The 14393-nt window shown below is 41.3% G+C and overlaps 1 protein-coding gene across 3 annotated transcripts in view; it reads left to right on the top strand.

Moving 5' to 3' along the window:
* The window catches only part of TNFRSF19 (TNF receptor superfamily member 19), a 105841-nt gene that overhangs the window by 50214 nt on the left and 41234 nt on the right, over positions 1 to 14393 (top strand). For all 3 annotated transcript variants that reach the window (XM_054446837.2, XM_063650616.1, XM_054446839.2), the window contains exon 5: positions 5913 to 5998. In XM_054446837.2, coding sequence (XP_054302812.2) covers positions 5913 to 5998 — 86 coding nt within the window. The remainder of the gene's footprint in view (positions 1 to 5912; positions 5999 to 14393) is intronic.

Below are 14393 nucleotides of genomic sequence, written 5' to 3' on the forward strand. Positions count from 1 at the left end.
CTTTTTGGTGCCACTCTGCCTCCTGCGGCCTCATTCTCTAGCAAGAACCTACTGCTGTCCATAGGCCCAGGCCCCCCAGGACACCAGCTGCTTCCCTCTCAGTAGCAGGTAGGGTGTGGAAATCATCTGTCCTCTGTGCCCACAATTTGAGTCATTCGAGAGAGCCAGTCCCCTTATTCCCACATCTGCTCTGTGACTTTAGACCGGTCATTTAACTTCTCTGACATGCACTCTTCTCACCGGTAAAATGACCACGCTGTAAGAATCCACCCTGCAGAATTGTTAGAAGGATTAGAAATAGAACGCATGTAAAGTGCCTAGCAGAGTGCCTAAGCCATAGGAAGCCCTAATGGAATATTGGACATTACTGCCAATTGATGATTTTGGGGGCCAGTGAAAACTTGGCATGACTTTTTCAGAGGGTGGCCAACAGGCCTCCAAGTTCCTCTGCCAGCACCCGTTTCCTGATTCCTTCCTGTCTCAGGGGAACTGGAACCCGCCCTGAAGAGTCGGCTGGCCCCTGCCAGCTCTTTGCTTCTTCTGGTGACAATGACAACTAACATTGAGCACTTACTATCATCCAAACCACTCTGTAAAGTAGGGATTCCTACCACCCCCCTCTTAACAAAGAGGGAAACTGGTTCTCGGAGTGGATAAATGACTTCCCAGAATCACCCAGTTTGTAAATGAAAGGACTGGAATTCACCTCGCAGCTCCTCTGCCCCATGCTTAGGTGCGTGTCTGATATCACTAGGAGGTCACCGCTGGGGCTTCCGTGATTGATTGATGGGAATCACAGGGACTGCCTCCGCCCGTCTGTGCTGTGTGCCCACTTCACCCTCACCCTACCCTCAGCAGACCCCTTGCTCCTGGAAGCTGCCTGAGTTGCCTGGGTTTTCGCATCCTCTTGCCTCAGCTCTCTGGTCTGTGCTCAGGGTGTTCCCTGGTAACCATGACACTGTTTAGGAGACCTAGACTCTTACTCTAATGATTAATCGTGTCATTAGCATTTGTTCACCTTCAAATAAGGGGCCATTGCTGTGGATTGCTGAGGAACACAAATAGCAGGTTGACTAACCACCAAGGTGCTAGCAAGAGCCCAGGACAGAGCAACGCTGTCATCCAGTGTCTCACAGACACTTCAGAAAATCCCGCCCTGACTTGACTGTGATTCACAGGGCATAGTAACTGCCTTCAACCTTGTGTTAAGTGAGGTCATTGTAAAACCAGAGCTGTTCTATGGCATGTCATCTCCTTGCAGAAATGCACTCATTGAGTGAAGAATAAACGGTCTACAGCCAGATTTTCTTAAAATAGCAGTTTTCAAACACTGGCTAACCAGTGCTATTTGGATTCAGTTCAGTTAAAAATTCCTCTTCACTGGGAGGCTGAGGCAGGTGAATTACTTGAGCTCAAGAGTGTGACATCAGCCTGGGCAACATGGCGAAACCCCATCTCTAAAAAAAAAATACAAAAATTAGCAGGGCATGGTGGCTGGTGCCTGTAATCCCAGCTACTTGGGAGGCTGAGGGAGGAGAATTGCTTGAACCTGGGAGGCAGATGTTGCAGTGAGCTGAGATCATGCCACTGCACTCCAGCCTGGGCGACAGAGCGAGACTCCCTCTCAAGAAATAAATGAACGTTAATTAATTAATTAAAAAATAAAAATGGTCATTCAAAACATGACAACCTTCTAGCCTCATTTGTCTCATGGTCCTCAAACTTTAAAAAAAAATTGTGGCAAATATATTTTCTTTGATTGTCAGGGAAAGCTCAGACCTCTAGACTGTTTTGTCACAATTAGAATTATTTTTAAAATGTTAAGTAGTGTCTATGCTTGATCCTCAATACCTTCCATTTTCCTAACTTTTTAAGTGTTAAAAGATGAATTTCTGTATCCCCAATATTTGTTCTTGTGAATGTTGGATATTAGATTTTTAAACTTTTTTTGCTTTTTACATGAAATGAGTTTTTATGTATAAAACACTATTTTGTGCTTTCTTGATATTTAATTCAATGAACTTCTATTGGGCAAGTTTTCTGGCTGAAAAGATAAAAAGTATTAGTCTGGATGTGTTACAATGTTTGGCAAGACTTCTTAAAGAAGAAAGCTCCTTTATATTGTCTTGTGATTTTTTAAAAAATTGTATATGCATTTTTTATTGTGGTAAAAAACACATAACATAAAATTTACCATCTTAACCATTTTTAGGTGTGCAGTTCAGTAGAGTTAAGTATATTCACATTGTTGTGAAACAGATCTCCAGAACTTTTTCATCTTCTCAAGCTGAAACTCTATACCCGTTAAACAACTCCCCTTTGCTTCTTCCCCCAGCCCCTGGAAACCACCTTTTTTCTGTTTCCGTGAATTTGACTACTCTTAAGTGCCTCATATAATTGGAGTCATTCAGTATCTGTCTTTTTATGACAGGCTTTTGTCACTTAGCATCATGTCCTCAAGGTTTATCCATGTTGTAGCATGTGATAGGAACCCCTCCTACTTGTTAAGACTAATACTATTTCATTCTGTGAAATATTTTGTTTATCCATATTCATCAGTGGACATTTGGGTTTCTTCTGCCTTTTGGCTACTGTGAATAGTGCTGCAATGAATACAGGCATGGAAGTGTCTCTTCAAGACCCTGATTTGAGTTCTTTTAGATATAGACACAGTAGTGGGATTGCTGGATTATATGGTAGTTCTGTTTTTAATGTTTTGAGGAACCTACGTGCTGTTTTCCATAGCGGCTGCACCATTTTATAGTCCCATCAGCAGTATACAAGGGTTCCAGTTTCTTCACATCCTTGTCAACACTTGTTATTATCTGTTTGTTTGTTGTTATTGTTTTGATAGTAGCCATCCTTATGGGTGTGAGGTGATATCTCATGTGGTTTTGACTTTTCAGTTCAGGGATGATTAGTGATGTTGAACATGTTTTTATATACCTGTCAGCCATGTGAGATATTTCTCCAAAGACATCTCTCTGGAGAAATGTCTATTCAAGTCCCTTGCCCATTTTTAAATTAGGTTGATTTTTTAATTGATGAGTTTATAGGAATTCTTTATATATTATAAATATTAACCCTTTATCAGACATATGATTTGCAGATATTTTCTTCCATTCCATAGGAATGTTTATGTCCTCTGATTTTAAGTTTAATGTCCCATTTGTCAATTTTTTTCTCTTGTTTCCTATGGTTTTGGTGTCATATCTAAGAAATCATTGCCATATCTAATGTCATGAAGCTTTTCCTCTATATTTTCTTCTAGGAGTTTTGTAGTTTTAGGTCTTACTTTTAGGTCTTTAATCTGTTGCATGTGGATGTCCAGTTTCTCCAACATTCCTTAAAGAGACTGTTCTTTCCTTACTGAGTGGTCTTGGCACCTTGTTGAAAGTCATTGACCATATACACAAGGGTTTACTTCTGGGCTGTCTTGTCTATTCCACTGGTCTAGTTGTCTGTCTTTATGCCAATACCACATTATTTTGATTATTGTTGCATTGTATTAAGTTTTGAAATCAGGAAGTATGAGTCCTCGAACTTTGTTTTTTTTTTTTTTAATTTTTACTTCCTAAATTCCAAAATGAGTAATTTTATTAATATCAGTGGGAAGTCACTGTATTATATATCCTTTGGAAAGATTGTCATAATCAAGTGAAAATAGAATGTTGAGCAATTTCTGAATGTATCTGGGCATTTGAGATAACTTACCTAGTTTCAAATGCAAATTTTGCTTCTATCATAAATTATACAGATTTGCTACTACATTATGCAGTTTCACAAAATAATTGCATCTATCTGTCCTTTGTAGACTTGTTCTCTATATTACTATTTTTGTCATAGAAAATGTTATATATATGAAAAAAAGGAAATCACTTGAATTCCCACAATCTAGAAATAGTCATTGTTCATATACAGTATATAATATATACACATAACTTTTTTTTTTTTTTTTGAGATGGAATTTCACTCTTGTTGCCCAGGCTGGAGTGCAATCTTGGCTCACTGCAACCTCTGCCTCCCAGGTTCATGTGATTCTCCTGCCTCAGCCTCCTGAATAGCTGGGATTATAGGTGCCCACCACCATGCCCAGCTAATTTTTTGTATTTTTAGTAGAGACGGGGTTTCACCATATTGGCCAGGCTGGTCTTGGACTCCCGACCTCAGGTGATCCACCTGCCTCAGCCTCCCAAAGTGCTGGGATTACAGGCGTGAGTCACTGCGTGTGGCCACACACAACTATTTTTATATGTATTGGTAAAGAATCTGAGAAAATTGATAACAAAAGTGTGTGCCTGCACAAAATGGAATTATATGCATTCCTTTGTTTTCACTTAATGATATTTCATGACTTTTTAAAAATATGTATGGTAAGTCTTCATCATCATTTTTAAAGGACACCTGGCATTCCATTGCCTTGAGTCTACCCTGATTGGTTATTGGTGGACATTGGGATTGTGCCTAATTAGCTTTTTTCCTTTTATAAACAATGGTGTGATTGTATTCTTTTTTTTTTTTTTTTTTTTTTTTTTTGAGACAGAGTCTTGCTCTTTTGCCCAGGCTGGAGTGCAGTGGCGCTATCTCAGCTCACTACAAGCTCCACCTCCCGGGTTCACGTCATTCTCCTGCCTCAGCCTCACGAGTAGCTGGGACTACAGGCGCCCACCACCACGCCCGGCTAATTTTTTGTATTTTTAGTAGAGATGGGGTTTCACCATGTTAGCCAGGATGGTCTCGATCTCCTGACCTCGTGGTCTGCCCACCTCGGCCTCCCAAAGTGCTGGGATTACAGGTGTGAGCCACCACGCCTGGCCTGTATTCTTACACATACATCTTCACCCAGTTGATTATTTCTTTAGGATGAGTTTCTAAATATGAAATTACTAGATAAGAAGTGTAAACTATTTTATTGAGTTCTAGTGACAGATTGCTAAATTGCCCTCCTAAAAGTGGCAATTTATGTTCCCACAGGCAATATATACATATACCTATTGGCCTACACTCACACCAGCACTTTACTAATTTTCTAAGTAAAAATGATATATTTTCATTTTAATTTGAATGTACTTGATTAATAATGAAGTTAAACATTTTCATCTTAATTTTTTAAAAAAATTTAATTGCATCATGCTTTTCAGCTTAATTATGAAATTTTTAAATTATGAAACATTCTTCTTTTGGGAATGAAAGCTCTTTACTTATTTTTCAATTATAGTGTTCATTTCCACCATCATGATTTTTAAGTTTTACCTTATAGACTGAAGGTATAGACAGTACTATAATTAGGACAATTTTTCAGTCTTTGTTTGCCCATTACCTATTATTGATGATGCTATATTTATTTATTTTTGCCCTTCAGATGTCTTTAAAATCTCTCTCTCTGTGTGTGTGTGTGTGTGTGTGTGTGTGTGTGTGTGTGTGTGTGTGGTTGCTGTTCATCTCTTCCACTCTGACTCCTGGTTTCTTGTTATGCTTAGAAGGACATTCCCGTATCAAGATTGTATGAGTATTTCCCTACATTTTTCCATTGCTTTTATGGTTGCTTGGTTTTTTGGTGTCTGAATTCCAATGCTAAAACCTAGTTCTTTATTCATTTATAAGGTGTTTTGTAGTTTAAGTTTCAATAGAAATGCCGAAGACCACTGACTTTATATTCCCCCACCTGCACCCCCACCCAAATATAGAAGAAGTGCACTGAGAAGCATCTGCAAAGTTACGTTTAGGAGAATTGATATTTCTTAAGTGTCCACTGCTTCCTCTTCAAAAATGTGTCTACCTAAGATACTATTATTTAAGCCTCTGTGTACTTTTAACCATAGAACTGGTAATGGAGACTGCTGGTAATTTATGACCACAACTGTAAGCTTAGATGAAAGAGCTAACAAGGAGTATTTTCCTTTCTCTTCTAGATTTTATAGGAAGACGAAACTTGTCGGCTTTCAAGACATGGAGTGTGTGCCTTGTGGAGACCCTCCTCCTCCTTACGAACCGCACTGTGAGTGAACACAACACAGGCAGAGCCAAGGGGACACCTGGCCTTTTGAAAAAGTTTAAATTTGTAAACGTTTCTTCTCTGGCAAATGGAGCCAAATCTGTCTCTCCTGTGGGGTGTACAGTGTGTCCTCTTTTATCAGGCCTCTAAGCAGGACAGAAAGCCCCTTTGTTGTGTGCCTCAGTCAGCAAACTGGGCCCAGGGATTTGAATCTGAGTGGAGTGCAGACATTTTGCCACTGCTCAGCTCCATCTGAAGCCTTCCCTGGCACCCTGGGTCTGTAATTCAGGCGACTTTGAATAACCAGGCAGCTCACATCCTCACTCTTAGGTCTTCGTGCCCTGGCCCCGTGAATTCCTGGATTTTCCTTTCCTAGTCCCCAGACAGGATCATATGGTGGCATCTCTGCCTTCCCAGAAAAGTTCCTCTCTGTGAGTCACCTGCCCTCACTGTGTGTCACTAAATGGAACTTAGTTCACTTCATCCATTCCTTCTTTTCTCTCATTTAACAAATAAATGAGAAAAGAGAACTCCATTGCATGCTGGGGATACAACTGTACATGAGAAAATTGTGCCTTTTCCTCTTTATGTTAACATTAGTTACTCCTTTTGGCTATGTATTTTGTGTAGATATAAAAGGTATTTGTTTCAAGTTATCAACCAGCATCAATTTTGAATAGGAAGAAGAGTGGCCTCTCACTCTTTTTAATCCTAAATACAAACCTGGTCAATAAAAACCCACAGGAAGGGAACCGGTGAGTGGCCCCTATGTGGCAGAGCACGCTTGTCTGTGCCACAGCAGGGCTCAGGAGAGCCACACTTCACGGCTCAGGGGAGAGCAAAGGGCAGGAGGGAGGTTGGAGGAGGCTGCTTTATCCCACACACAGGTCGCTCATGCCTTTCTGGGGAGCATTGTTTTGATGTCATTTTCAATGCATGGGCTCTGTCCTCTTGCTTTTTGCTACGGTAAAAGTCCCCTCTGAACTAATTGAAAGTTAGTGCATCATTTGATAAGGTCACATAGTACTTCTCTTTCCAAGAGTGTCATGGAATTTTGCAGTCCATATTAGTGTGTCCTTTACCAAAATGCATTATTTTCTATTCTTCATTTGAAGTGATAGAAAAGCAAAAGAAGTTGGAATATTTTCTTTTATGGAAAATATATATTGATCCTCATTTTTATAATAGGTAAACATTCACCAAATAATTCATCGTAAATAACAAATGCAATATTGAATGCCTGTTATCAGTCACAATGCATACGCTTTACTTATTTTGTTTTACTTACTTTTCTCAATAATCCTATCATCAGTCCAAATTTGTCAATGAGAACACTAGTCCAGAGAGGTGAATCCTGTTCCGTTGTTGGCTGCTAAGTGCCAGAGACAATATTCAAATTCCAGTCCAATTCTTTCTACCACAATCTACTGTCTCCCTAAGCTCCCTAAGGAAAACTAAGCTATCTCATCTCTCCTACACATTGACTCTTTCTTGTGTTGTTTGCTTTAATATTCATCACTTAAAGAAAACGCTAAAAATCTAACATGTCAGAGACACTGGAGGAGTGTCTTTATGCCACGACACAACCCATCAAAGGACAAGCCTCTTGCCAGTTTAACATGCAGTGACCTGGGCCTGCCTGTGGGTCAGCCCAGCCACTATTCTGTCAGGAAGGTGAGTTAAAATCATGCACTGCAGCCCAGACTGCTGCACAGAGATTCCGTGAAGTCGGTGTTGCCACTTTAGAGTCAGAAAGTCTTAGGGTTTTTTTCCCGTTAGTTTATTGGATTTTTATTTAATACAGTCAAGTCAAAACTCTGAGGCTTTGGGATTTTCTGCCTTCTGGGTTCTGGCTAAACTCAGATAGCACAAATTTGCCTTTGAAGGTAGATCTCACCTGTAACTTTTAGTGTCTTGTGAAGTCCTTAGTAATTTAGTGTTGTGTGAAGTCCTTAGTATTTTAAAAAGAAAATTAATCAGTATATATATATATATACATATATGTGTGTGTGTGTATGTTTCTTCCTATATGAAACTTTTTAGAAAGCAAGGAAGAATAAGCTATTTGTCAAAGTAAAACTTGCAGTGTGCACAGCTGATAGCTTTTCAAATCACAAAGCAAGACAGGCTGGTAGTCTTCAGTGAGCATGAGTCCTTATCTCTGTAAAAGAAAGTTTGCTGCCTTTGGCACAGTTCTTGGCAGTAATTCCAGAACACAACTAATCTCCTCAAAAGAGATTTTGGAGTCTTTCGGGAAAATTTTGTAAGGCGCCTTATGTTTTCGTTTCTTCCACTTTGGGCTTTTTTTTTTTTTAGCTCATCCACAAAGAGCTACTGCTTCAGTGATTTTTTTTCCCCCCTGAGGAGTTCCTGTGCTACTTAGATTCTCAGCTAGAAGAAAGTGACACCTCTCAAGCTAACGTAAGGAATGGGGTTTGTTTCAAGGACATGCCTGGTAGTGGGAGAGGCAAGAACTCTCTGGAACCAGGAGTAGCTCTCCCTGGGGGTCCCGGGTGGCTCGGAGTCTGGTGGCACACCGCGCCTTTGCAGAAGGAGACCCTGTATGCTGCATGCTCTGCAGCAGCTCTCTGGGTCTGCAGGGCTGTCTGTCCTAACCTAATGGGTCTCTTTGCTCTGGATTTCCCATTTCTGTCAGCTCCCCCAGGGACCACCCCATTACCACGCCTGTCTGTGGCTAGTGACCTGAGCCAGCACTCACCTCCTGGAGGGCTAGGTCTTCCCTTGTGAAATGGAGTGGTACCTGCCTGCTAAGGAACAGACCCACCTGCCTGCTGTGGTTATGTTGCCAGAAGTGTTGGATTCACATGTTGGCTGCACTTTGTACTGATGGTGTAACCTTGGGCAAATAGTCTCCCCTCTTTGAACCTCTGTTTACTCTGGAAAATGCCCAAGTCTGCAGATTTTGGATAGAACTAAATGAACTAGTAGTCCAGCAGCACGATACCTGCCCTGGGGCAAGCTCGGTAATGACTACCTGCTGGCCTGCCTTCTTTCAAACCATGACCCCGCCTGTCCTCGACCATGCCCTGACCCAGATGTGTTCTTTGGAGGGTCTGCTGCTTTGGAGTTGTCCTGGGCGGGGAGGATCTCATGGTGCATCTGGCTCTGATGTTTGTCTTCTGGGACTTCACCTCCCCTGGTGGGTGAGCACTGAAGGGTACCGGAAAGTGGGTGCCATAGAGTTTTGTGCCTGAGCAGCTCAGATGGGGGCCAGGTGCTGTGGCTCACGCCTGTAATCTTACTACTTTGGGAGGCTGAGGTGGGAGGATCACCTGAGCCCAGGAGTTCAAGACCAGCCTGGGCAACATAGTGAGACACCATATTCACAAAAAATAAAAAATTAGCTAGGGATGGTGGTGTGTGCCTTTGGTTCTAGCTACTTGGGAGGCTGGGGTGGGAGGATTGCTTGAGCCCAGGAGGTTGAGGCAGCAGTGAGCTGGGATTGTGCCACTGCACTCCAGCCTGAACAACAGAGTGAGACCCTGTCTCAAAAAAACAAAAAAAAAAAAAAAAAAGAAAAGGTAAAAAAGAAGAAGCTCAGATGGCTAAACTAAACTAGGAGGCTGAAGGCTGAAGAGACCCGAGTTAGGCCAGTCTCTCCCCTCTCTATCTGGATCTGAGGCCTCTGGCCCCACCCCCACCAGATGAGCTCTACGCCCCGCCTCCCCAATAACAATGGATTTGTGATGATAATCCTCCCATAGCCCCTCTGTCTGGGCACTAATAGCATTAATGTGTGATACTGACTGGCTGGGCATGGAGCTCAGGGTTGATGAGTGACACTCCTGTAAACTGCAGATAAATAAAAGATGCCCATTACATAGAAATGCCTGCTGCAGGCGTTGTTCTCCCAAGTAACTTCAGTTCCTAATCACCTGTGCCCACTTAGAGCTTCAAGAAGAAATAGAGAAAAATACACAAGAAAGTTTAGAACCATATCCTGCCTTCAGTCTGATAAGAAATGCAGATTTAGTATGATTTCTTTTAGCAATGTTTACTTAATTTGGAACAAATCCTGTGGTTGGAACAAATGGTTTTGAAAAAATTCAAAGGGGTTTTCACCAGAGTAAAACTTTATTTAAGTATGTTTAACCTAGATGTTTGCTTTGTTCTCGGGGGCTTTGTAAGACAAGCCACGTGATTCTGGAGAGATAAGGGATCAGATAAATCACTGTGTGGGAGAAAGGAAAGCCTGAGCTGGGCTGACCTGCAACTCCTAGGAATTGTATGTGGCTTCATAGTCTTAGAAGACAGCAAGCAGTTGTTTGCACCAATAAGTAATAAATCACATTATTAAAAGTTTATTTTCCAAAGGAAGTTTAAAATATATTTTAAATAACAAATAAAGGCAGTTTCAAAATAAACTTTGAGACGTATTTGCTCATTAAAGATAATTTTTAACGTTTAGTAGAAAAAAGCAAGTGGTGGAAGGGAACCCCAGTAGTCCCCTAAACACAGCATTTGCAGCATTGATCATTACAAAAACGAAGACAGCATTGTAAGGGTTTTTTTTTTCAGCGTTTTTTCTATCTATGCCACTGATTTTGAAAAGATGAGCATAATTACACTGTACATACTATTTTGGATTCTTTTGCCACTTAGGATATACTTTTTTCATATAATGACTTGTCTGGGTAAAGTGTCACACAGGTATGTGGCCTACAGTTGGACTTCTGAGGCTGTTCCTTTTCCACGTGACACTGCTGTCCCCTTCTGTGCGAACTGTCATGCCTTATTCATGCACTAATGATGGATGTCCATGAGTGTATTTCTGTGTCCAGAGGTACTCATATCTTTGTCTCTTGACATTCAGTGTTAAATTATTTTAAAGTAAGAGTGCCTGGTAAGTAAGAGTACCTCTTTTAAACCAAACAAAAACAAATTTAAAAGGAAATAAATTGGGAGCATTCTGAAATCAATACAGGTTTTCTTTAAAGGAGAAGGGAGAGGAGGGAATCTGGGAGGGAGGGGGAGAAACAGCAAGTTCCTCGTGTTGAATTCCAAGTTAACTTCAGCTCTTTGCTGAGTATTTCAGCCAGCCAAACCATGGAGTTAAGAAGCCAGCTCTTGGTAGCCTCTTCATCCTGGGCACTGAAACATTTACTGAATCTGATCAGAGTAAATGACTGCATACTGAGACGCAGATGAGATATAGATAATCCAAAAGCATTTTCCATTTGCTGGGGAACATTATGTGATTTTTACTCTGTGTGTGGATGGTTTTTTGTTTTTGCAGTGGAGTTGTTTCTGATGAGTTTGCTAATACTTAACAGCCCCCTTTTCCAAGAGGACTTCCTGGGGCCTCTGCATGACGGGCCCACAAAGCCAGTGCGTAGAGGACTAATTAAGGGCTCCATTTACTGAGGGTTTTCAAGTCGGCTGTGGTCCTCAGACCAAGACTCCTGAGTGTCCAGCCAGGGGATCACTGGCACAGCTGCTCTTAAGGGGCCTTGCTTTGGTTATTGTTTCAGGAACACGTAACTGCTACTATGCATTTTAAACGAGTATCTGAGGCAGCAGAGAAGGGGCGCTTCTTATAGGCAAGTCTTAAATATTTAGCTCTTTACTGCCAAACAGAACTTTCAGGGCAGGGAATAGGAAGACAATGAGATCAAAGGAAAGCCCATGGTTTGTGGAAGACAGATTACCCAGCCAGGCCTCCCTGGGAGGTTCAAAGCCAGGGATTCCCTCCATTGTTCACTCATTTATGGTTGGTTTAAGTTACTGTTGCTCCTTCTCCCCTTCCTCCCATTGTCTAGAGTTCCTTGGTTTTCTTTACTGTATCTCTTTCTTTTTGTCAGTAACATGTGATTTCATTATTTTACTGGAAAATAATCTAAAATAGTAGTAGTCAAAGGTTGCATATGTGGAAACCAAATAAACACAGCTGAAAACTTAAACCAGGTCTCCCCACAAAGTCCCAGCTCTATATCTCTATCAAGAGGACACTTTTTAATCTCTCCCTTGGAACTCATTTATTTTTTGTTGCATTACTGTACCCAGCCAAACCAGCCATGGTGGAGAGGATTAGAAGAGAGAGGAGAAGCTAATCGAGGCAGAGACGGAGGCAGCCAGAAATGAAAGCGCAGCCTGCAGGGAGGAGTCAGAAACTCACAAAAAGCAGCATGAAGAACCCCAAACACATTGTCATTTGATGCCTTTTAGTGTAGAGCAAACAGACCTTTTCATCCTAATGACTGACTCCTGAGGTTTTCTCTCTAATACCCCTTAGTATGATAATTACAGTTCTTATTATTATTCTGAACCCCCAAAAGGGGTGCAGGGGTGATCAAATTACATTTGTTGACGTCTTTTTTTTTTTTTTTTTTTGAGACAGTCTCACTCTGTTAGCCCAGGCTAGAGTGCAGTGGTGCAATCACCACAGATCACTGTAGCCTCAACTTCACAGGCTCAAGCGATCCTCCCACCTCAGCCTCCTGAGTAGCTGGGCTCACAGGTGCATGCCAGCATGCCTGGCTAGTTTTTGTGTTTTTGGTAGAGCTGAGGTTGAATTGCTGAGCTCAAGTGATCCACCTGCCTCGGCCTCCCAAAGTTCTGGGATTATAGGCATGAGCCACCACACCTGACCATGAAGTCTTTTTCAAGAAAGCAGAAAACTGTTGTAATTCATTTAAAAATGATTTACATCAGAAATGACCCTCTCAAGGTTATTTGCTTATTGAGGTAAACAATTGTTTTCTGAAAATATGTTGAAAATTTGTTACAGCAAACTCCTCATTTTCTGAGGATGTTCAAAACAATAGCTGGGGCTGGGCATGGTGGCTCACGCCTGTAATCCCAGTGCTTTGGGTGGCCAAGGTGGGTGGATCACCTGAGGTCAAAGTTTGAGACCAGCCTGGCCGACATGAAGAAACCCTGTCTCTATTAAAAATACAAAAATTAGCTGCGCGTGGTGGCAGGCACCCGTAATCCCAGCTACTCGGGAGGCTGAGGCAGGAGAATCACTTGAACCTGGGAGGCGGAGGTTGCAGTGAGCTGAGATCATACCATTGCACTCCAGCCTGAGTGACAAGAGCGAAACTCCATCTCAAAAAATAAAATAAAATAAAATAAAACAAAAAAAATAGCTGAGCAGTTTAAATGTCTTGGCCTGTTTAGAGAAAAAATGCACCATAAATGTAATTGGTTTATATGATTATTTAACTATTTCAGACATTTATTCTCCAGATATGTTTCCATAGCCTTAATTTCATTAAAGTTACAGAAATCAGAAAATTCTTTAAAAAGTTTCTTAAACACATGTGCCCTACATTCATTCTTGTCTCCCAAGAAATGTCCTTTTTCTCAAATTGAAATCTTTCAAATTTAGCGATTTTCTCCCATAAAGTTGCTAAATATTTGTAAGTCATTGACTTTGTCTGTTATCGTAAAAATGGAAGAGTTGAATGCCTTGACTGAATGAGTTAGCACCCCTTGAATCGGGAGCTCCTCTTAAAAATCGCTGTGTGCCTAAGCCTTTGGTGGGGCCTTCTGAGAACAGTAGCAGTTGATTATTACCCAGTCACCAATAAATCTAATTTCTCTGGCTTTTATCTTCAGTCTCTGTTAGACATTTAAAACCATTGAGCTGGTTTAAATATTTACTCACAATCAACAGGTTGTGATTTGTTAAAGGGCATCACTAAATTAAATGTTTTTCAGATTAAGTACAGTTTATTTTTAAAAATATAAAATCCAGCAGGACTGTTTCACTAAGTTGTGGACTTAGTGAAATAAGTGAAATAAGGACTTAAATCATGGATCAGTGATTTGTGTGTGTCCCCATCAAATGCTTAAAATAAATGTGAGCTTACGGAGGAAAGCAGACTCACATTTGATGCCAAACCTGTAGTGGATATACTCAAAGTTCAGGCTCTATCACTCCTTTTTTTATAGGGAGCGTACTCTTGAGGTGGCATGTGAGGGCCTGCACCGTGTGGGGAAACAGCTCTTGGGTTCACGTTCTAAGGAAGACCAGGGGATGTGACCTTAACCAATGGATTGGGATCGTTTTGTCTTTAGACTTGGGTGTCTAGCCACTTCCTAGGGGGTTTACTTGAGTACTATCGTTTTTGAGAAGGGAAAAAAGAAGTTCCAGAATAGTGTGAAATAGCAAGTATTTCTTGAATTCTGAAAGGTACCAGGCATTTCATCTGCATTTCTCAGCCTGCCCTTCGCATAATGGTCCATGGTGTGTGTTTCCTTAAAGCCCTCATTCCACAGGACATGGTCACGTGGAAGGGAGACGAGTCCCACCCCAGGCCTTCCTGGCAGCACAGACAGGCCAAGCTCAATCCTGCCTCTCCAGGTGAACTCCGAGGGACAGGATTAAGAGAGTTTTAAAATAATTTATAAATTAAGAAAAATTCTGAACCTA

The sequence above is a fragment of the Pongo pygmaeus genome, chromosome 14, assembly GCF_028885625.2.
Source record: "Pongo pygmaeus isolate AG05252 chromosome 14, NHGRI_mPonPyg2-v2.0_pri, whole genome shotgun sequence".
Lineage (NCBI taxonomy): Eukaryota > Metazoa > Chordata > Mammalia > Primates > Hominidae > Pongo > Pongo pygmaeus.